This window comes from Centroberyx affinis, unplaced genomic scaffold, assembly GCF_046629955.1.
Source record: "Centroberyx affinis isolate AG114_WGS23_722 - 3 ecotype Tasmania unplaced genomic scaffold, CSIRO-AGI_Caff_v1 ptg000362l_1, whole genome shotgun sequence".
In the NCBI taxonomy this organism is placed as follows: domain Eukaryota; kingdom Metazoa; phylum Chordata; class Actinopteri; order Beryciformes; family Berycidae; genus Centroberyx; species Centroberyx affinis.
Window position 1 is genome coordinate 93,195 of NW_027279033.1, and position 23,136 is coordinate 116,330.

Consider the following 23,136-nt stretch of genomic DNA (forward strand, 5'->3'; position numbering starts at 1 on the left):
GCAAACGTACAGACCTCGTAGAACAAGACTGAAAACATTTCACAAATCTACAGGGTCCACTTGGAATTTCGGCATACAAAAATCACCATATATTTCAATTTAATATGAGCTTTGTCAGCTAACACTCTTCGCTACTGTGATGTATTTTGATGGGAGGAGATCGTCGGAATAACAGCCGAATCAGTTCTAAAGGTTGACAATTTATTGAATTAAGACTTACCTAGTGGACCATATGTATGCCGAATTTTCCAGTGGAACTTAACAATTCAGACAACGCATTCAGCTTTATTTTATCAAGTATGTATTTTTGTCTGTAATCAAAACAACATTACATTGCAATATTTTTGAATACAATTTGGCGTTGGCTTCTAACCATACAAGATAGCGGCACGTATCGGGGTTAGACATTGACCAGTCGTTATTTGACGCATGTGTAGCAATGCTTTGAGAAAAAATTGGATATATTTAAAGCTTTTTTATATATATGTATAACAAAAGGGCCGGTTGTCTACAAAGGTGACTGGGAGAAGAGACAAACCTAGCAGCCATAGCGGACATTTACAAAGTTTACAAGTATAGACTGTCACAAAAAGCAGTTTTTGGTGGCTGTTTATCTCAAAAATCAAGCGGCACGTGTCATCACAATGAAGAGAAAATGCATATTCAGAAATGATTGATTGATATTAATTTATTAAAAACAAAAATATATGACAACTAAAAGTTAAACAAAGAGTAGGCCTATAAATGGACCAATAGCTATTTACATACAATGACTATACCCCAGACTTTCCCAGTTGTATTTACCACTTTGTTGGGTCGTTCATGTGCCTTTCATCTCGTAATTACCATATTTCCAACAGCACTTGAAGGCAGCATCCTGAACTGAAGAAAAGCTTCACCTTGCCCTTCCTCTGTCAGGTGAGGCATGGGCAGCCTGCCAGGTGCGGGTCTGGATGAAGCTCACTGTCTGTGGCCTATGTGCCCCCACCCTTGCTGCTGGGAGGCCGAGCGGCGCATCCTTAGAGGCAAACCTCGCATGCTGAGGGCCCCAGCCTCCAGCAGGGCCCCAGCAACAGCCTCTGAAGGTAAGCAGACTGTCCTCTTCCTCACATATAGCAATTCACATAGAGAATAAGTGGGATACATTTTCATATAATGTGAAGAAAGGGAAAGATTACCTACCGAGATGACTGGGAGAAGAGGGAAATTTAGCAGCCACAGCTAAAATCTACCAGCATTTGGCTGGTGGTGATGCTGCCTTCAGGTGCTCCTTGTAAGCTCCTACGTTTGAATGTTAAAATTGGAAATAAAAATTTTAAAATGCCTATGCCATGGACTACTAGAAGCAAGCAATCTCATGGAGCTTAAACAAGTTGTCTGATTCTTTGTAATAAGCGATTATCATCTATTATTTTAGTTTTTATTATTTTATTATTAGTAGTAGTAGTAGTAGTAGTAGTAGTAGTAGTAGTAGTAGTAGAAATAGCAGTAGCTTAGTAGTAACAGTAGTATTAATATTATTAACATTTCTTTGTTATCAGTGGATGAGTTTCCAACCCTCAGTGTAGTCAGTGCATCAGAGTGGCCCGAAGGCAGGACGTCCCATGAGGTCAAGCTGCTCTTTAAGTCTCTTCAAAGTGAAGCTGATGTATCCAAGGGTGCGAGCAGTGTCCTCACCAGCCGGGGGGCTTTACCAAGAGGAGCAGGCAGACAGTATGTTGAGTTTGGATCCTATCTTGGAGTTGCATTTGCGTGCGGTGCAATCGTCAACTGATCAAACTAATTATTTCCTTCATTGCAGTGTAAATGCCACCTCGACTCTCCTGGAGACCAACAGAGAAAACAGGACAGTCAAGGTTGGTTCTGCATGTCACTTTGTAATTCATCAGCTCATGTAATGGTTTAAAGAAACAGTGCATCTCCTTCACCCCTCCTCTATCTATTGTAGACAACACAGACAAGTATTCAAGTGCAAAAGTACACATGCAAAAACATTGTCAAACAATGTCATCTGTTTTGCAGATATACTTACATGTAGTCAAAAACAATTCAGCTATCTTGTGACTGTCTTCTTTGGGTTCAGGTTTGCACATATTTTCTTAAATTCCAAAGGACAACTTCAGATCAGTCTTTTTACCTCTAATTTACCTTCATAAAAGTGACTTTCATCATTTCCAGGTCTTGAAAAGTTTGGGAATTGCACAAAAAATCTGGATAAGTTTGGAAAAATAGTTACTCAGACCCACCCAATACACATATTCCGGCACATTTTCACTTTATATATGGTAATCTATAGTGTAGTGCTGTGTAGCTGCTCCCCTTTTATCAGCACACATCGTATTGAACACTAATCAAAATCTGCAAATCCATTCAAGAAATTTAGGTGGAATTTTTAAATGGAAAATGTGTAGGAACCTGGAGAGAAGACATCTTTCAATGATGGATCCTGGCAAATTTAGAATATACAATATAAAACGTTGTTGTAAAGTCAGTGTCATTGATACTTTGTTATTCCAGCTAAGTACCACCCAGATCAGCCTATTGCCCAGTTGCACCGGTGCATCACAGTCCTCAGAGGCCACAGTGATTTGGGTTCCCGGTTCCCATTACATCCCACCATGCCACGCTCAAAACAGGTGATGCGCACTAGTACTGCTGCACTGCATTGGGTTAGACCAGTGGTTCACAACGTGGGGTCCGCAGACCACCAGGGGGCCTTGAGGGGGTTCCAGGGGGTCCCCAGCAAATTGATGAATTGTTAAACTTCAGCATTATTTCAGTTCCAAGAAGTTAAGACAGTTAGAGAATGTAGAAGAATGACTGTTTTGATCATAGTTTCACTGTTTTGTCTCCACCTACAATACAGATAGCCATGGAATTCTGACAAAATCATATCAAACAATAAAAACATTCTCAGATTTGGATCTGAGAGACAAAATCTCATCAAATGGGGTCCTGGGCCCTAATGTGGACTAATTTAGGGGTCCTTGATATGAAAAAGGTTGAGAATCACTGGGTTAGACCACATTTTGTCTAGAATAGAACATGATGTAACATGACATGACTTGACATAACATAACATTTGTCCCATTCCTTGCTGTTTTGTGTGTTAAAATCCTATTAGACATCCAATCTCAAATGACTCCAGTGGTCTGCTGTACCCATTTGTCTTTTTGACCACAGTACTAAAACTCCTCAAGTTACTGTCCAGGAACTCATTTGCCTCCCCCCTGCCAAGTTGAACACATCCAGTGATAAAAAGGTGAATAACGAATTCTCTCACAAGGACACAATCCTTAACGTTTATGAATTAATACGCTTGAATCGGCTCTAAAGACGTTGCGTGTGCTATAGAAAAGATCGAAGCAGGAGACGCGGAGGGAGAGGGTTCCGCTCCGGCGAACGCCTTTGAAGTCCCGACCGAGCGAGGAAGGGAAGGGCTCCCCGAGGTCGGACCCGCCGGATCCCGGTTCGGAACGGCCCGGCCCAGACGGTGACCCGCGGGTAGAGGAGGCCGCCCGGGACCGCCGTCTCGTTCCTGTAGATCAAACCCCGGGTGCTGCCCCCGAGGCCGAAGACGGCGGGGCCTCCCGCCTCAGGAACAAGCCTGCGGTCTTCCACCCCGACCGGGAGAGGATACGGAGGAGGCACGCCCCGGAGGACCGCCCTGCCTACAAATACAAACTGGACACCGAGGTTAGTCGTCAGCTGGCCCTTTTGGGTCGTCTTTGTCTAGACTGGAGGTATTCAACTTCACAAAATGCAAAATAAGGCCTAAAATGCTCAAACTGAATTAGGGTTAGACCAATGTATCGGTAAACTTGCCTAAAAATCAGATATCAGACAGTGTGATCCACTTCTGATATGATGGAGGTTCCTCCCTGACCACAGTTAGTACATATGTTTTATCATTATTATTTTATATCAGATATCTAACCAGAGAAATCCGAGAAATTGCCAATAGACAAAATTTTGCAGCAATATTCAATATCTTGAAATTCGACCATTTTCACGCCCAAAAATTCCAGCCCACAATTCAGCTTTGGCTCCATAAATCTTTAATCTATCTACGTTTGGAACTCAGACTGGAGTTGACGGGATGGACTGGGAGAGTCGGAAGAGGCAGACGCACCTGTGGAGGAGGCATGTCCAGGCAGCCAATCAGGAGAGGGGAAAGCCTTTGTTTTCCGAGGACGAGGCCGGATATCTCCCTGACAGCCTCCACCCCATCCCCAGACCGACCCTGCGCCACCGGTCCAAGAGCCCTCCATCCATAGGTAACTGCTGTATTCCATATCTCGGGAAATATCGCAATATTCACAAAATATCCCGATATTCGATACTATTGAATACTGGCCCAAGCCTATAGGGCAGCTGAAGGAATAGAATGCTAATGATTAGGATTTGACTAATATGGGTTTTTGAGGGCCGATACTGATATTTTTGGTTTGGTAGCTGATATTCAATTAATTTTTGACATTTTTCATGCCAAATATCCAGAATTGTATTTTTGCCGTGATGAAAAAGCCTCTGAAACTGCATTTAAACCATCATGGGACACTATAACTCTCCACTGAAAACCTGACTAATGTAATTGTTTTAGGGGGGTTAGCAGCTCCTTAAAGGAATAGTTCACCCAAAAATGAAAACTCTGTTATTTTCTACTCAGTCTCATGCCAGTTGAAACACAGGTGAAGTTTGTTAATCCATATAACACACAGGGAGGCACAACTTCTAGCAACCTTCTCCAAAACAGCTTAAGTCCATGGGGACCGATCCTGAGACGTGATTGTAATTGACCTGAGAGAGAGAGAGAGGGACTTATGCCGGTGAACCAATGCCGATGATATTGTGTGCACAGGTCCTGCTAAATGCCACTGTCTGGGTTGTGTGAGCGGGGTGTGGCAGAGCTACATTCGCGTCCTGGCCCCTCGATCCAAGGGCCGCTTCTTTAGGAATGACGCCTTCAAGTTCCGCCGTGCGCCTCGCCCCCGCCTGAACCCCGTACCCCAAGTCAGTGTCCACACCTCGATGCCGACTATCATTTATCATTTCGCCATCGACATCTCTATTCACGATCTCATGCTTTCTCAGGCCGTAGACGAAGGTGAGCAGAGCGATGCGGAGCCGGACATGGAGGGCGTCCTAACTCCCCCGAACTCCAAGCAAGGCTCCCAGGAAATACTACTGAACTGAACGAGTGAGTTGAATTATCATGCTGCACAAAAAAATCTCATGTAATCTCATTTTACTTAAAAGAAGTGAAGAAATCTGCCAAAGAGGTGAGATAACTCTAATTCTAATGCTTTTCTCGAATTGTGATCCACCTCATTTCAAGATATAGTCAAGATTTTTATGCACTTGTTATACATAAATACAATGAAATCTGTCTGCTTTCTGCGTCACATGCACTCTCTAACACAGTGGTTCTCAACGTGGGGTCCGGGGACCACCAGGGGTCCTTGAGGGGGTTCCAGGGGGTCCCCAGCAAACTGATGAATTGTTAAACTTCATCATTATTTAATTTACAAGAAGTTAACTCAATTAGAGAATGTAGAACAATGACTGTTTTGATCATAGTTTCACTGTTATCTCTCTACCTACAATACAGATAGTCATGGAATTCTAGACAAAATCATATCTAACAATAAAAATATTCGAGATACAAAAATCCGAGAGACAAAATCTCATCAAATGGGGGTCCGTGGCTCTAATGTGGACTAAACTAGGGGTCCTTGATATGAAAAAGGTTGAGAATCACTGCTCTAACATGATGTCCTTAATGTAGAATTCTTTGGATGTACAGTCAACTTACAGCACTAGATGTTTTTCTGTCCCTTTTTTCTTTGATCCCAGCAACATCTAGGCAGAAGTTCAGACCAAAGCTCAGTGGACAAAAACCCTGTCCAGTCTCAATCCACCATCCAAGTCTCACCTATGAAGAGGACGGACAGTGAAGAGGACACTGTATGTTTTCTTGAAATAAATGGGCTAAAGAATTCGAGATCAGGCTCCGGTTCCTGTTATGTAAATACGGTGGAGCTTTTTTGTTTCTGCAGAGCGGTAGGTGTCACCGTAGAGTCACCGAGGGTCGTGTGAAAGGAAATGAAGAGTGGCATTCCAACATGAAATCGCCAACATTTGGGAAAAAATGAGAACTCCTCTCAACAAAACAATTGTCAGCATGAAAGTGGCACACATTAGTCATCACTATTAAAGTTTATTGCGTACAAAATAGCTTTATTTTTGGAGAATACAATATCTGTTGAGATTGTTGACTGACTATTTTTGACTATTGACTATTTTTTTCCAACCTGCATATGGACCATTTTGGAATGAAACCACTGATTTTTTACAAAAGTTTCAATTCAGAAGAAAAAGTTGAATAGGTGACATTTTAACAATCCCAATATGGCAAATTGAGATTACTGAAGATAATAAAATAAATCATTCCAAAAAACAACAAACATACTGAAAATAATACAGTGAATAAATTGGGATAAACATGCAGCATCCTCATGGACAGAATTTAGATTTACAAGATATTAGTCAATCCCTTCATAACCATTTACTGCTTAACTTGATTCACATTTTTCTTTGAACTAGAGAGAAACAGTATGCATAAAATGTTTAAATGCACTTAAAGGGTGAGTATCCCAGTTTATGGGATATTTGAATGCACCCACTACACTCAGTCTTTCCAGCATGAAGTGTCCCTTCCCATTCGACTCTAGTCTGACAGTCATGTAAGAGGCCAGTGTCAAGGGTGCAGCTGGTTTGACTCCTTCTGTCCTGGAATATACAGCAAAAAAAGTCTTCATTTATATAAATTTAATCTCATATTCAGTCTTATTTTCCTTTAAAACGAGTTCAAAAGTCTGACAATTCCACTTGTTTCCAATGCAAATCAACCCCTTTCAAAAAAACCTCTTGATTCAAGTGTCATTTTCTCGATAACAGTGGAGGGACTGTCTTGTTCTGACTTGTTTCACGATACTGACAAGTGAAACTCTGTTGGAAACAAGTGGAATTATCTCACCCAACTGGCAGTTTTCGCTTGTTTATCAGAAAAATAAGATTTTTAAACAGAATATGAGACTGCCCAGCTAGCAAAATTCAGGGAAACGTTATTAAAATTACCTCCAAAAAACGTTACTTCATGTGGTTATTAGAACGTTTTGGGAAATGTTACTTTGAACAAAAACATTTGTGCAACATTCTTAGAACGTTGTGGGAGGGTTACCTAAAAGGCTACCAGTAGGGAACCTCAGGGGAACGTTACAAAAATTACCCCCAAAAAAACGTTACTTCATGTGGTTATTAGAACGTTTTGGGAATGTTACGTTGAACAAAAACATTTGCACAACATTCTTAGAACGTTGTGGGAGGGCTACCAAATAGAAACCTGGAAGGAACGTTCCGGGAATGTTATGGGAACGTTATGTGTTAGCTGGGTAAATGACTTACGACAGAGGTTCCTCCCTCACCAAAACTATTTTCATTGAAAGGCCTTGATCTTTAATGCTAAGTAAATGAATTACTCAGTTAAAGGCAGTAATGTATCCCAGAGTTTCCCCTTAAATAGGTGGGGTGGGTCACTCTGTCTTAAAGACTAATGTCATTAGTCTGGGTTTCAGTGGAGAGTTTTGGTGTCACATGATGGTCTAAATGCTGTTTCAGAGGCTTTTCCACCCTGACAAGGATACAATTCTGGGGGAAAAACTGGATCCTTGCAATTTTTGGGCATGAAAACAGATTTAAAGCTAATGGCACTTCAATCCAAAAATATCCATATCAACGTCCGCCTTGTATCTCGTATCTCATATCAATCAAACCCTACTAGGAGCATTTGCTCTCTTCGCTGCAGCCAGAAAGATTTCCCTTGCTTCTTTCTCATATAAATCTAGTGCTTCTTTCATACTACAAAAGTCCAGATTTCGACACCGAACGTAGCTTCAAACAGCATTGTCTATCCAGTACCGGTCCGTCTCGTTCACATTCAACCCCCTTCGAGACCCTCCAAGACTTTTCACACCTCAAACCTCACCGAGCTTTCAAAGAGCCCTTTGAATAAATGACCTCAAACCAGTCGAATATCAGCGCAAACAAACCCGGGCCTAATTTTAGACGCTATAACACTTGAATATTTGTCATCGGGTATTAACGCGCCCCGCTCGCCGCCGAGCAAACAGATGATCTCAAACGAACACGCCAACGGAGTGTGTCGAGGTTGAGAGTATCCAGCGCTCTTTCTTACTCCGGCGCACAATGCCTCCTGTGCTGTCACTTCTCGATCAAGTGTGACTTCATTTCCATCTACTGTATAGTGTGGTTTTCCATGCGGCGGCGGCCCCCGGGGCACAGTGAGCTTTATGTGTTTGTGTCCCAGTTCCCGTAGGGGAGACCTGGAACGTTTTTCTGTTTACGGCTTCGCTGCGATAACATTTTCCCCTCTGAATCACAGGCAGCGCTGTGTAGCGGTGCCACCTTTCCCCCTGCCCGCTAACAGGACACTCTCTGTCAGTGGGCCGCGCCGGCAGCTCCCACACTAAAGTCCCTTTGAAATACCAGTTTGTTTATTCGAGTGTACTTAATATGCAGCGTGCAGCTTAAGAAACCTCAGATTCACTGGAGGGAAAGGCAACATCTGTGTTGATGGCTCTGGCCTCCCTCGTTTTCTAGTTAAATCCTGGTGTTTTTCGGATATTGTACTCAACGTGTTTTCATATAGGATTTCTTTGTTGGTGGTATGAACTGAACCAATATTTTGACTTTTGCTCTTGCTTCACTACAATTCTAATCAGGGATGTAGTGAAGGGTAAAGCCACCTAAACTCACTTTACTTACTTTTTTTTTAGGCCTGACATCAATTTTTGTGACATAAATTCATGGTATACATCATATGTACTGACAAACTGATCTACACTATAAGAATATAGGGTCTTTTAAGGGAAAAACATACATTAATGCTACATCACTCGTTGCAATTTTCATGCCATACAAGAACTCCAGATCCTAGACAAATACATTTAAAAAAGTACTGTTTCTTTGCTGAAACTTTACTTAAGTAGAAGTAAAATTACTGGTGTAAAAAAATGCTTAAAAGCAAAATGTAAAAAGCTCATTCAAAATGTACTCAGACTAAAGATTACTGAAACATTGTTATACATTTGACATACATGAAAAGGACGAGAGGACGGTGTTCAAATGTGATATTGCACGTTGTCTGCCCAATAATGCTAATACACTGAGCATTGTTTGCTACTAGCTAGCTAACAAGGCTAGCTAGACAACAACCAGGTAAACACAAACCAATACTGTAGCTGGATGGATGGCTTTTTGGCTAATGTTTACTAGGATACTGTCATGGATAAATGTGAGCGTAATGTTACAGTTAGTTAACTTAAGGTTTCCTAGACCCTGAAAGAAGACATATTATATGTCATTCATGTAATTGTAATAATGTAACACTGTTATCTCAATGTAAATGTCTGACCAAAAACATTAATAAAAAAAACAAAAAACAAAAAAAAAGTAAAAAAGTGAGAAAAACAAAACAAAAATAACCAATAAAATTAACAGCAAACATACATATACAGCAAACTCTCAATAAACAACATAAATAAATATTTAATGTCCGAAAAGGAGTAGGAAGAAGTGAATAGAAAGTCCTACCCCCTATTTTTATATTTTATCTGTAAACTTAAATATTCCAACTGAATAAATATTCCAACTTTCCGCCCCAGTGTTCACGATACACAACTCGATCAAATCAAACAAAAATAAAACATTCAAAACAAAACAAGAACAAAACAATCAGAATAAAATAAACAAAACACACACACAACTGCTGGCATTTTCAACTGCTCCATGATGGAGGTTGGTGCTACATGTGACCGGCATCCCAACACATTTCAACTGAGTCATACCTATGTTCCCAGGGTCCTATGTTCCCCAGATTTATATGGCACATAATGGGAACATGACAAAGGGTCCTATGTTCTATGTTCCCCAGTTCTACATATGTGCTCTCCCAGGGTCCTATGTTCCCAAGGTCCTATGTTCCCTAGCTCTATATAGCACGTAATGGGAACCTGAAAAAGATGTTCCCCAGCTCTGTATTCGCTTAATATGGTTAGTTAGGGTTAGGGTTAGGGTTAAACATGGGACCCTGGGAACATAGATACGCTCCCCATTTCAACTACGAAGGCTAAAAAGCCTTGTCAAGTCCAAAAAGTAAATGACAAAGCAGTATTATTATTCCAGAATTCAGCATAGTGATATATTGCCTCTTCACTAAACATTTATGCTGGATCGCTGCTCTAAGCAGCTAGCTTAATCCTCTCTATTGTACAAAATGTGACTTTATTGTTTGTGACAATTACAGGCCACCGAGACCGGTTGATGTTGTTGTAATTCCCACTGATCTCCAGTAGAGGTCAGTAAAAGTAGAAGTCATAGATTACTTCATGCACCTTTAAAATTAAAATGACCGACTTCAACAAAAGTTCAAGTCCACAGAAAAAGCCGGTCAGTCACAGCGAGAAGGGTAAATGTAATTTGTTAATTCCACCCCTGCATACCTCAGGCTCTGGTTGGAGGGGGGTGTGTCTCAGTACCTGCAGCACACCTGCTCATGCCAGACGCACAATGGCCAGGTTATTGCTAGCATTGCTAGCGCCGTGGTCAGTTATTCCCCGTTGTCATCGCTCCCATTAGACGGGGCCGGAGGAATGTGCGGGCCGCAGCCTCCCGCTTGGGCAGCCGCCAGGTCAAATGACTCCCTTTTGTATGGACGGCCACACCTGCAGCAGCCCCCGCGCATGCAGGACTACTTTGTCATTCATTTTTATTTTATTCCACCTAGGAGTTATTAAAGATGCTTGTGGAACTGCCTCCTGCGAATCAAAAAAACGGTTCTGCCAAAGCTGTTAAAGGAAGGGAGAACATTACTTTGGGCCAGTAATAGAACAACTTAATGATGATTGACCTATGATCTTTTGATTCCCAAGTCCACTTGTCCAACATCAAACCAGCAGGTTCACGTTCAGGTTCAAACCTATTTAAATCTCAGCTAAATAAAGCAAAGACAGTTCTTAGACCTAGACCTTATTGGTTTGCCACAAGATCCTTCATTATCATTTCAAACTCACCAAGAGAAACCAGCTCTTTCAACGTTCAATCATTTTGCAGTGGTTTCCATGTGGGGAAGCAGAACACAGAATAAATCCAGAATACAGACTCATCACCAGGGCTTTTATGGAAAAGTGTGGAAAATGAATAAACATGTAGGAATTGCACAAAAACATGCAGGAAAAATGGTTTAATTGAGTTATAGACCCATTGTCATTGTACATATTGTGATATAGTTGTTATGAAGAACAATCATAAGTTCATCATGACTTTGTAAATGCCTTTTGATTGAATTTTCACATTTTAGCACACAATTCAACCCGCCATACCTGAAAGACAAATAATTCGACAGCTCAAAAGCGTAGTTAGGCCCAAAAATTCATATAGAGGGAGCACAGAAAAATGCATTTCCCTTCCAATTCCTTATAAAAGGAGATTATAATAACGAGGAGAAATCCTCATATGCTTAGGATTTGCCTGAGAAAGAAATATTATAACTCATGTGCAGGTCACAAAAATCTGCAGTTAGAAAAAGCTTTCTGCAACATTCAGCAGCCTTTAAAAACAAGGTAAAATATATTTTCATGAAATGGAGACAGAATAAGCCTACCAGCTTATGTATTTCTTTTGAGGGATCAGTAAATCTCAACAGAAAGAAACTATCTTGACATACAGTACGGTGCAAAAGTCTTAGGCACCCTAGATTTTTTATATAAATTTCTTAGAAGTGTTTAGTTGTTTTCTGCATTAGTGTGTCAGTAGACTGCTGTTTATCGTAAATTTTTGATATTCAGAAACTTTTCATTTCATTAGTTTTGGAAGCATCTTCGCTTTATGGATTTCTTTGACATATGCCTAAGACTTTTGCACAGTACTGTATAACTAACTTAGGTAGATATGTAGTTATGTAGATAAAGTCAGGTACATCACATCTGAGAGGGTACCACATCCCACATTGTTGAAAGAAATTTTTGTAATATAACTATAATATATGATTGTAATATATGTAGTTTACAGCCATATTGTCCTGCCGCTATCTGCTTGCAGCAACCATGTTTGGGGAAGAAACTAATAAAAGTATGGATTTTAAAAAAAGGAAACAATATATAGGAAGCCTTTATACCGCAAAGCACAGCAAGACTGATGCGCAAATGCCCGCTGCCAGTCATGGGCGTCCAAACGCACCGCAGCTCATGACATAATCTGCTCACACTCATCTATGAAATATAATACTCAGCTGGTGATCGGGTCTAGCCGGTCGGTACGAGCGTCAGGAGTCTTTACAGTATGGACAGTATGTGGACAGAGAGGGGGGTTGGGGGTGGGGGGGGGGGTTGGAGCACATTCAGGCTAATGCTGGGATGAGCGATGACTGAAGTGTACCAGGAGGATTGTAAGGACACCAGTATGAGGAATGCAGAGGAGACGTAACCTATGGAGGTGGTGTCATGACTCACATACACACACTCACACACAATCACACAGCTGATTCCACACAGGACATGTGTTTACCTAAATGCATGTGTGTTGCTGCTCCGCAGGTTGCTATTATATAACTAATATACAGAAGGATTTGAGATCTTCCTGTTAGGCGTTTTCGGTGATTTAGAGGCTTTCTAGCTGCGTCACAAATCTCCCAGCAACCTCGTCTGTCACCATCATGGAGGTCCATTGGAGAATTATCTGTGAGCAAATAATGTCTAAATACATAACAACCAGGCTAGATACCAAGATAGGCCTACCTGAAAAAGACACTGATTTGTATCCCGAGAAGGAGTCATTCCTATGTTCCCAGGGTCCTATGTTCCCCAGATTTATATGGCACATAATGGGAACATGACAAAGGGTCCTATGTTCCCCAGTACTAGGGTTAGGGTTAGGGGTTAGGGTTAGGGTTAGAGACCTTCACAATCAAATAAAATGATAACCATTGGTTTGTGTTTATATAGCTGTTTTGAAGCCTTGTTCCAATAAAAAAAAAACTGGATAATATTTATGAAATATTTTAACTTGAAACGGGTCAAATTTGACCCGAACACAATAGGAGGGTTAATATGTGTTAAAAGAATATTGAACTGGGGAACATAGGACCCTGGGAACATAGGACCTTGGGAACATAGGACCTTGGGAACATAGGACCTTGGCAACATAGGACCCTGGCAACATAGATACGCTCCCCTTGAGAAGACTCAGCTCAGTTAACCTGAACAAACTGTTAGCTAGCTAACTAGCCAGCAAGCACATTTAACAAAGCAACTGATGTTAATGTTAACATGCGACTACTAGCCACTACCCTTTACAGTGTATGGCCACTGCTAACTAGAAACTACTGCATACGTTCGCTAGTGTGCAAATCAGTTGTGTTGACAAGACAGTGATGGTTAGCTAACCAGATACTATGGTTAGCTAGCTAACAAGCTGACATTATTTAAACACTAAACTAACCTGTTACAACCTGGCTCAAAGAAGTAACAATGAAGGAGCCATACGGCAAAGTAAAAGTTAAAACAATGATTTATTAACTAAATTCTAAGGGAAAACACACAAACTAACAGAACAAAGGTGTGCATAGGTGAGGAGGGAGAGAGACACTGATAGGCCGAGGCCTTCTTAAGCCCAAGGAGTACACCGGGCCCAGGTGCACTCAATCAGCCTTAACGACCCCACCCACCAGGCTCCTGCAAGATGAGGAGAGTGGGAGGGTCGTCACAGGTATGGTTACCCCAGTTCTAGGGTTAGGCTTAGGGGCTAGGGTTAGGGGTTAGGGGTTAGAGACCTTCAAAATAAAATAAAATGATAACCATTGGTTTTGTTGTGTTTATATAGCTGTTTTGACGCCTTGTTCCAATAAAAAAAACTGGATAATATTTATGAAATATTTTAACTTGAAACACAATAGGAGGGTTAATGTTAACATTATCTAAACACAAAACTAACCAGATAGGCTACACTATTGAAATGGTCAGTCAAAAACAGCACAGAAAGTAATTGAATTCTCTTAAGACAGCCAAGCTGTATGTTTAGAAATATACTCAGCTGGTGGCCATATTGGGCCTCCAATATGACTGCCATCTGGTGCATTATGGCAGTGATTCTCAACCTTTTTCATATCAAGGACCCCTAATTTAGTCCACATTAGAGCCATTGATGAGATTTTGTCTCTTGAACCCAATTCTGACAATATTTTTATTGTTAGATACAATTTTGTTCAGAATTCCATGACTGTCTGTATTGTAGCTAGGTAGAGAGATAACAGTGAAACTATGATCAAAACAGTCATTCTTCTGCATTCTCTAATTGTGTTAACTTCTTGTAAATGAAATAATGCTGAAGTTTAACAATTCATCAATTTGCTGGGGACCCCCTGGAACCCCCTCAAGGACCCCTTGTGGTCCCCGGACCCCACTTTGAGAACCACTGCGTTATGGCACCTGAAAGCCTCCTTAGCTTACCTCCTATTTATTAGTATGAGCTCTACTCATCAAGCGTAAATCTGACCGAGACGACCTTCACATTATTAGCTTTTATTCGAGTCCAACATAAACCTCGCTGTCAAATGCTTTCACTGCTGTTTGGGTCTGCCTGAGTTCCTGTTGTGTCTCCTTGGTTCTCTGTGGTTGACTCAGGCGTTAGAACACCTTTTCCTGCACGCTGCGCACACTTCCTGTTTATCCTTTGGACCCGTATGAAAGTATGATCCGGAGTTGTCCAGTGGTATTTGCCCCCTTTTGGTGTCATGTGGTTTGGAGGAAACCGCACACTTTGAGGACTCGCATATTTCTGCAACACCAGTAGGCTATATTCATAATGCGTAGTCAAGGCTGTAGAAAAGAAACTCGGCCCGGCCTTTCATCCATACTGGTGAAAGTGAGGCCACAACTCATTAGATACAGGGTAAGATCCTGGGTAAATGCAGTGCAAAAAAAAAATGTGTATCTTAAAGGAATAGTTCACCCAAAAATGAAAAAAATTCTGTCATCATCTACTCCCCCTCATGCCAGTTGAAACACAGGTGAAGTTTGTCCATATAACACACAGGGAGGCTGCAGCACAACTCCATAGCAGCCTTCTCCAAAACAACTGAAGTCAGTGGGGACCAGTTCTTCAGAGTTCCAAAAAGACCTACAGTATATTTACACCATCATTTAGTGCAAATCTTAACTACAGCTGATTGATTTGCAACAAATAATGGTGTATAGGTCTTTCTATTCACAGTGTGATTGTTTGGCTGTTTTTGTGTTGGAACTCTAAAGAACAGGTCCCCATTGACTTCAGTTGTTTTGGAGAAGGCTGCTACCAAGTTGTGCTGGCAACCTCCCTGTGTGTTATATGGACTAACAAATTTCACCTGCGTTTCATTTCGCATGAGGAGGAGTAGATGATGACAGAATTTTCATTTTTGGGTGAATTATTCCTTTAACAAAGAATTTAAAGTCTCATATTCAGTTTTAAAATCTTCTCTTTCTTAAAACAAATGGAAAATTCTGTCATTTGGATGAGATAATTCCACTTGTTTCCACTGCAGTTTCACTTGTTTCAGGGATTTTCTAGAAACAAATGTCAAATATCTATATATAATCAAATATCTTGAAACAAGGCAGAATAAGACAGATAGCCTACACTCGTATCAAGAAAATGACACTTTTCTGGAATAAGCATTGGCAGACTTTTTACTTTTACTTGCTTTAAGAAAAATAACACTTTAACATTAAATGGCTTGTTTAAAGGAATATATATTTTTTCACTTTGCAGGATCGACTCTCCAGACTGTGAATGGCGGTGGTGTTAGATATGTAGCTCAGGCCCAGAACAGATAAAATAACAGGGGAGGGGCAGCAGCGTGATGAATCGCCCGAAGACTCCTGACCTCCGTGTGTTTTGGAAATGTTTGCCTGGGCCGACAAACAATGGCTGGCGCGCGGCCAGGCGGGAGGCTGCCAAACTGGCAACCCCCTCCCCCCCACCGCCACCACCACCACCCCACCCCACCCCCGTCCCCGACTCCCTCCCTCCCTCCTCCTCCATCAGTGTCCGATGCAGCGTGGCCAGCACACACATCCTGCCTTTGTGGGCCAGGAATGTCAGGAATCCAGACTGCTGCCCTCCTGCTCCTCCTCCTCCTCCTCCCCGCTGCTGCTGCTGCTGCTGCCCAACAAGGTGCTCTCACCCCCCCCTCGACCCCAACACTCCCCCCACCCCCCCTACCCTCTCTCTGCCGGGTGTCTGGGTGGCTGCTTGCGTAAGTCTCTGCACCGCGTGTGGTTTGAGGGTTTTTTTTTACTCTCTCTCTCTCTTTCTCTATACAGTAACATCACCGGTCTGGTCTGGAGCTACAGCACCTGCTGTTAGGAAGCGTGGAGCTGGGGTGCAGAGAGACCTGGCCCTGGCCCTGCGACTGAAAGGCCACAGGTTTGATCCCAGCAAGACACTTGATGGAATGTTTCCCCCAGAATTCTATGCTTGTCAGGGTGGAAAAGCCTCCAAAGCAGCATTCTGACCATGGGACACTAAAACTCTCCACTGAAACCTTGGATACTACTACTACTACTATCCCTACCACTACTACTACTACCTGTAATAATAATATGCATGGATAATTTAGTGAAATCTGATCACTGCAAAACGATGAATTAGAATCAGTTCAGGTTAAGGGCTTCCCGTAGACACATTTTACACTAAGATGTAATCAATCAAACTGCATCATATCCATCATATCAGAGGTAGATGACACTGGACCAGATCCAAACAGGCCATTATATTGGTGTTACCCTTCCCTAAACCACTATAGTACCTGTTCAAGTCACTGTGGACAAGCTTGTCAACCAAGTGTCTGAAAAAAAGTTTAAAAAAAAAGTAAACTGTTCCTTTTCTAAAGTCTTTTCAAACTCATATCGCTTTCACAATCTCATCTGTTGTTCCTCTCAGTATATATAGATATGTTTTTTTCTCTGGTGGTTCCTAAGGGGGTTTCTCAGTATTTGCACCACCGCCAGACTTTCAGCAAGCCTTATCGAACGCGCCAAATTACATTTCCCATGTTTCATACCGGCGCGAGCCAACACTTAATGCGAGGACCTTCCTGCTCTCCAGCAAAACACTTTTGACGTGCCCCTGGGATGACAATGGGGAATGCGGCGGTTTTCCTACCAATCATGGGAACCTGAGGACGGGCCTTTATTTCCTGGAACGCCGCCCGTTAGGAAAGCGATGGAGGGAACACAGGATGTCCTGAGCACTGTGTCCCAGACTGGACCGGACTGCATCGGAGAGGGACGGCTTTCGGTGGGCGGTGGGGTTGGCGAGAGCTCGCGGAATGGTGGTGGAGTTGTTCGCAGGGATTTTCTCAACATCACCACTTCCACACACCCCCCCCCCCACCCCCTTCCCCACTCCCTGTTAAAGCCTCTTACCATGCTGGAGCGGGATTCCCCACTCAAGTTTTCCATTACACCTGTCCTGTCCTTGTGTTGTTTTTTTTCTTTTCTTGCAAACATCTGTCAGATACGACCTCGGCTGTCGAACGCTTCCCCCTGGAAAGTATATACTTTCGTCAGGGTTCGCAATCAAGATGAACTTTTCATCAGGTTACCCCCGGATTCACCAATTTGCCAAGGATCTCTCAGGATTTTTGGACATTTGACACCTCGATTATGTTGTGATTCCGAATTTGTTTCCCCTCAGTGTTTCACACCAAACAAAACTCCCCCTCCACCGCCCACCTCCCTCCCTCCCTCTGGACACTTTCCAACCCTCTTGAGAGGAGAGCCGATGATATCACAGGGGGGGGGGGGCGGGGGCATGTGCGTCTATAAGTACAGGCCCCTGCCGAGGGAAACCTCTCTATGAAGTAGAGCTGAGCTGCGCTGACCTGCGCTGACACCAAGACGCTGTAGTGAGAGCAAACAACGCAAAGACCGGTGTGCCTCCTCGGTGCACGCACTCCTGGACTGTGGATACGATTCATCCTGAGGCGGACGGACTGGAACTTCTCTTGGGAACTCTTGGACGGTCTATGGTACAACAGGAGGGTTCTTACTTCTCCAGTTCCTGATCTCTTGGACGATTCTTTTTTTTTTTTTATACCTTTTTGTTCATCCGTTGCACCCAGGATGTTTTGCCTTGTTAGTGTGCGACAGATCATTTCCACCCTGTTCGTGCTCTCCGGCGCTGCGGCGATGGTGAGTTCCAAAGACTGCCCCCTTGTCTTCAAGCATTCTTTGTTGAGCCAATGAAGTGTACATGAAATTGGAAAAAATTGCTTTGTTTTATCATGATAGCCGGGTGAATTGCGACCTAAGTGTGGAAAAGTCTGCTATTATTCTGTTTTTTTTAAAAAGTTTTTTCTATCCTGACCTCCCCTCTAACCCCGTTTCCCCAGGCAGAGGGCGAGTGCCCGGCCGAGTGCTCCTGCGCCCCCACGCCCCCGCTGTGCCCGCCGGGCGTCAGCTGGGTGACGGACCGCTGCGGCTGCTGTAAAGTGTGCGCCAGGCAGTTCAATGAGGACTGCAGCGCCAGCGAGCCCTGCGACCACATCAAGGGGCTGCACTGCCACCTGGGGGCCGGAGGAGACCCTCAGAGAGGCCTGTGTCGAGGTGAGGGGGCCACATACAGCCAGAGATCAGCTCTGCTTTCAGATGCAGCTGTTATCCTAAAACACATAGCTTCCGATTTCATGTATTGTTTTGATGTTGTGCGTCTTCTGCAGTATGGGTTGTGAGTTTGTTCAGTCTGGTGATGAAGTGGGAAATAAAAAGGTGTGATAATGATAATGTAATAAACTTTCCCTCTAAATGGGTTGAAAATATAACAAAACCTGTTGTTATATTTTTGTATATTTGTTATATATAAATGTCTGCATAATTTACATTAAGCATAACCATCATGTGGGGTGTAACATTTTTAACTGACGATGCCATAGTAACTGGAGTTGCATTCACTATTAGTCTATATTATTCTTATATATTATACCCCTTATAAAGTAATAATCGCTGGTGAATGTAATAATGTGATGTTATTACATTATACAAGGATTCATTGCATCAATAGGTTTTATTACATTTCTAAGCCATTTCAAGAGGCATTTATTATTATATTATTATTTTATTAATTGCAGAAAGTGGATGCACACCCAAAACTTGGTGCGCGGTGCAGAATAACATTTTGGCACGAATGCCTTTGTCGGGGGAATTTTATTACAATTTGAAGTTATTGCGTTATCATTTCCTACAAAGAGGGTGTTAATCATATGGTAAACCACCACCAATATAATAATAATGATAATACAGTATATATAATAATAATATTCCCTTAAAAAAGCCGTTATTCTCATATATCTTGCATCCGTTTGATACTACTTATTAGGAAATATAGTATCAATTTAAGTCATAGAGATTTATGTCAGCCCAAAAAGGTGAATAAATTGAGTTTAGGTGGGTTTACCCTTCTCTACATCACTAAAGTCCATACATCTCACTTCACAGTTCTATTTCCTGTATGTGTGTGTGTGTGTGTGTGCAGCGGAGGCCCAGGGCTTGCCGTGCGAGTTCAACGGACAGGTCTACCAGCACGGCGAGGACTTCCAGCCCAGCTGCCAGCACCAGTGCAGCTGCATGGACGGGGTGGTGGGCTGCATGCCCCTCTGCCCCCACCAGGTGCCCCTGCCCGACTGGCGCTGCTACCGGCCCCGGCTGGCCAGGCCCCCGGGCCGCTGCTGCGGGGAGTGGGTGTGCGACGACGACAACCACATCAGCGAGGAGCCGGAGGAGTCGACGCCCCCCGCCTCCCCGCCGGACGCCCAGCCCCTCCCCAACCACATCAGCACCCAGCTCCAGGCCCAGCCGCAGCCTCAGCCTCACCTCCAGGCCGGCGCCGGAGGAGTCACCTTCAGCGGTAAGGAGCGCAGTCCACAGACAGTAAATACTAGATTCTGTTATTCAACCCAGCAAGTAATGCAGGAGGTGACCACGTTCATATTAAAGCAGCTTTTGAGACTGTTTTGAACTGATATCAGAAAGATATTTAGGGTTCCAATTTCACAAAACGATGCAGGCATTAGCTATGGACAGCTACGGACATCGTTTCAATTTTCATTTTGGTGCCATATTTACACAGGTTTTCATATCATCCTAGTGGCTGAGTTGGTTATCATGTAACCCTGATGTTCTGAGTTCAAATTTGGTCTGGGACCTTTGTTGTATGTCAACGCCCTCTCAATTCCCCAATCGCCAAATCCCTCTCTACTGTGGACTGTCAAATAAAGGCAAAAATATGCACATTTACCCAGGTATTCAACATTGGTGCAGGCTGTCCTATCCTATCTATTCAATTTTTGTAATCCATTGCATTTGTTCTTTCCTCTCCCACAGAGGTGGTGTCCCTCCCCAAGTCCGAGATGGTGCTCGAGTCCGGCTGTTTCCCACAGACCACCGACTGGACGGAGTGCTCCACCACATGCGGGATGGGCGTCTCGAGTCGGGTGACCGATAACAACGCGGACTGTCGTCTGGTCAGAGAAACCAGGCTGTGCCAGATCCGGCCGTGTGACCTGCAGCTTCCTCTAGCTGGCAAGGTACATGAAGCTAACATGATAATGGGAACTAGCAATAGGATACAGTGAAGAAAAAAGAGACCAACAATTATGATACTAGAATGTGTTAAGTAGAACTATGAAATGAAATAGGCTTGGGCGATATCCAAAATTGTATATCACGATACTGTCCAGCCAAAATATCGTGATATACGATATTATCGTGAAATAATTTTTGTTTTTTACTATCCTACCACTAGTAGATTATAGGTTTAGAAGTTTAAAAGCTTGTACACTTGTGATCTAAGCAACACATGGTGCCATGGCCGGGAGGTGTGGGGGGCGATATTTGTTATCGCGGGAAATATCGCGATATTCACAAAATATCGCGATACTCGGGCGCCCCGGTGGTTCACCGAGTAGAGCGCGTACCACATTAAGGCTCAGTCCTTCCCGCAGTGACCTGGGTTCGAATCCAGCCCACGGTCATTTGCTGCATGTCCTCCCCTCTCTCTCTCCCATACCTTCATGTCTCTCTCTATCTCTGTCAATAAAATAAATCTTTAAAAAAAAAAATATCGCGATACTCAATAATATCGCATATCGGCCCATGCCTAGAATGAAAACGTCACCACATTGCAATGGCCCTTCAGGAGCACTTTGATTTCCTGATGTAATTCTAACAGTGACTCTTACTTCTGTCGCCCAGAAGGGAAAGAAGTGCCAGCGAACCGTCCGTCCCCAGGAGCCGGTCAGCATCACCTTCGCCGGCTGCTCGACGGCGCAGCGCTACCGGCCCCGCACCTGCGGCGTCTGCACCGACGGCCGCTGCTGCGCGCCCTCCCTGTCCCGCACCGTCCGCCTGCGCTTCCACTGCCCGGACGGGGAGGGCTTCTACCGCAACGTCATGTGGATCCAGCGCTGCGGCTGCCAGACGGGCTGCCGCTACGGCGCCGCGGGGCCCTCCAGCCCCACCGTGAGCCTCCACAACGACATCCACACCTTCGGGCACTGAGGGCCGATTCCGTCACGCGCCTCCCCCCTCCCCCCCCCTACGCCCACCTCCTCCCTGTCTGTCGGCAGGGTGGGAACCTCGCCCTCCTCAGACCAGACTCTACGGCAAAGTGAACCTCTGCCAACCCCAACCCCGCCCCACCCCTTCGCCCCGACCAGGCAATACACTCGCTTGCACTTTAAGCGTCCTGCCACGATGACATCAGTTTGCCCACACTAGAGGTGTGTTGCTATATTCAGTAGCGGACTGTTACCTTTCTAGTATAAGGGCGGCACTGAGGACAACGCCCTGCGGTGCGCTGTCGCGTTGGACTGTTGGCGGAAAGCTTTTACTGAAACGTCTTTTATTTATTTGTTTCTGTTTGTTCGGCTCCTCTGTTTCCACGGAGGAGTGAAGGGATGTGACATTTTGTCATTACAGAAGGTTGGACTGGTGAAAGTGAGCATTTATGAGAAATGACAGGAAATATGTACATGCATATTTGGTCTGATGCATTAATGGATGAATGAGGAAAAGCTAGATTACTTAGACTACATATTCATTGTATGGATTGTGTATTGATTGTGCCCGTCCTTTGTGATGCAAGGTTTTCTTGATTGTGGAATTGATTGTGTGCATCTGTGTGTGTGTGTGTGTTGTTTGTTTGGTAAAGAATGAGAAACTTTTACAAGAGAGAGTTTACAAGAGAATGTGTACATTACGCTACTACAGTATATGGATTAAAGAGTATAGTGTATAGACTTCACTCTCAGTTGTGGAGTGGTAATTTTTGGAGATCGCCTCATTTTTCGGGGTGTGATTTTATGTGTCCCTCACAATGTAGATACTTTACTTGGAGGGAAGAATTATGCTATAGATTTAAGACGTATATGTTACAGTCTTTCAGCAGATTATTTTGTCTGTAAGCTTCAATAATTCCCTACATCAAATAAAAATCTCATCAACTCATAATGTGTCTTATTTTATACCTGACTTCTGATTCAGATGTAACGTAGGATTATGCTTTACAGTTGTGTCGCAAATCTCCAGCAGCCATAGCTGGCGAGATCATGCAGGTCCATTGTTGGCTGTACGCAAATAAGGTCTAAATATATCACTGTGATGACTATAACAGCCTAGAAGAATTAAAAAGATAGTTGTGGTGTGGGTGTACTTTCATTTATTATAATTAGCTAACATTATAATTAAAAGTAGTCGGTAGAAAAGGAAGATTTGTTTCCAAATGTAACATCAGGGTATCCAATTCCGGACAGCATATGACCAAAAAATCACAATCAAATACCAATATATTTCATCCTGTACTGTTTTTACGGAAGTTTCTCATAAATTACTCATAAATTAACAATCCTCCATCTGTCTTTTTTAAAGTTTAATATCGCTTTTACCTTAACTTGTAATTGATTTTCTTCCAGTCCCTGCAAATGGATGATAGCGCACCTATTTTTGAGATTCAAAATTCGTA

General features: G+C 43.2%; 1 protein-coding gene across 1 annotated transcript; it reads left to right on the forward strand.

Moving 5' to 3' along the window:
* Nucleotides 1-18,026: 18,026 nt before the first annotated feature.
* Nucleotides 18,027-22,607, forward strand: ccn1l2 (cellular communication network factor 1, like 2). Its single transcript, XM_071515634.1, has 5 exons — nt 18,027-18,311; nt 18,512-18,725; nt 19,651-20,022; nt 20,499-20,701; nt 21,369-22,607. The coding sequence occupies exons 1-5, from the start codon at nt 18,243-18,245 to the stop codon at nt 21,672-21,674; spliced, it is 1,164 nt and encodes a 387-aa protein (XP_071371735.1). The 5' UTR covers nt 18,027-18,242; the 3' UTR covers nt 21,675-22,607.
* The last annotated feature ends 529 nt before the right edge of the window (nt 22,608-23,136 follow it).

Excerpts from the sequence above, each read along its gene's own strand:
- ccn1l2 (XM_071515634.1), top strand. The coding sequence starts at position 18,243 with ATGTTTTGCCTTGTTAGTGTGCGACAGATCATTTCCACCCTGTTCGTG. Across the intron at positions 18,726-19,650 it reads TCAGAGAGGCCTGTGTCGAG|CGGAGGCCCAGGGCTTGCCG; the intron begins GTGAGGGGGCCA and ends GTGTGTGTGCAG. Across the intron at positions 20,702-21,368 it reads AGCTTCCTCTAGCTGGCAAG|AAGGGAAAGAAGTGCCAGCG; the intron begins GTACATGAAGCT and ends TCTGTCGCCCAG.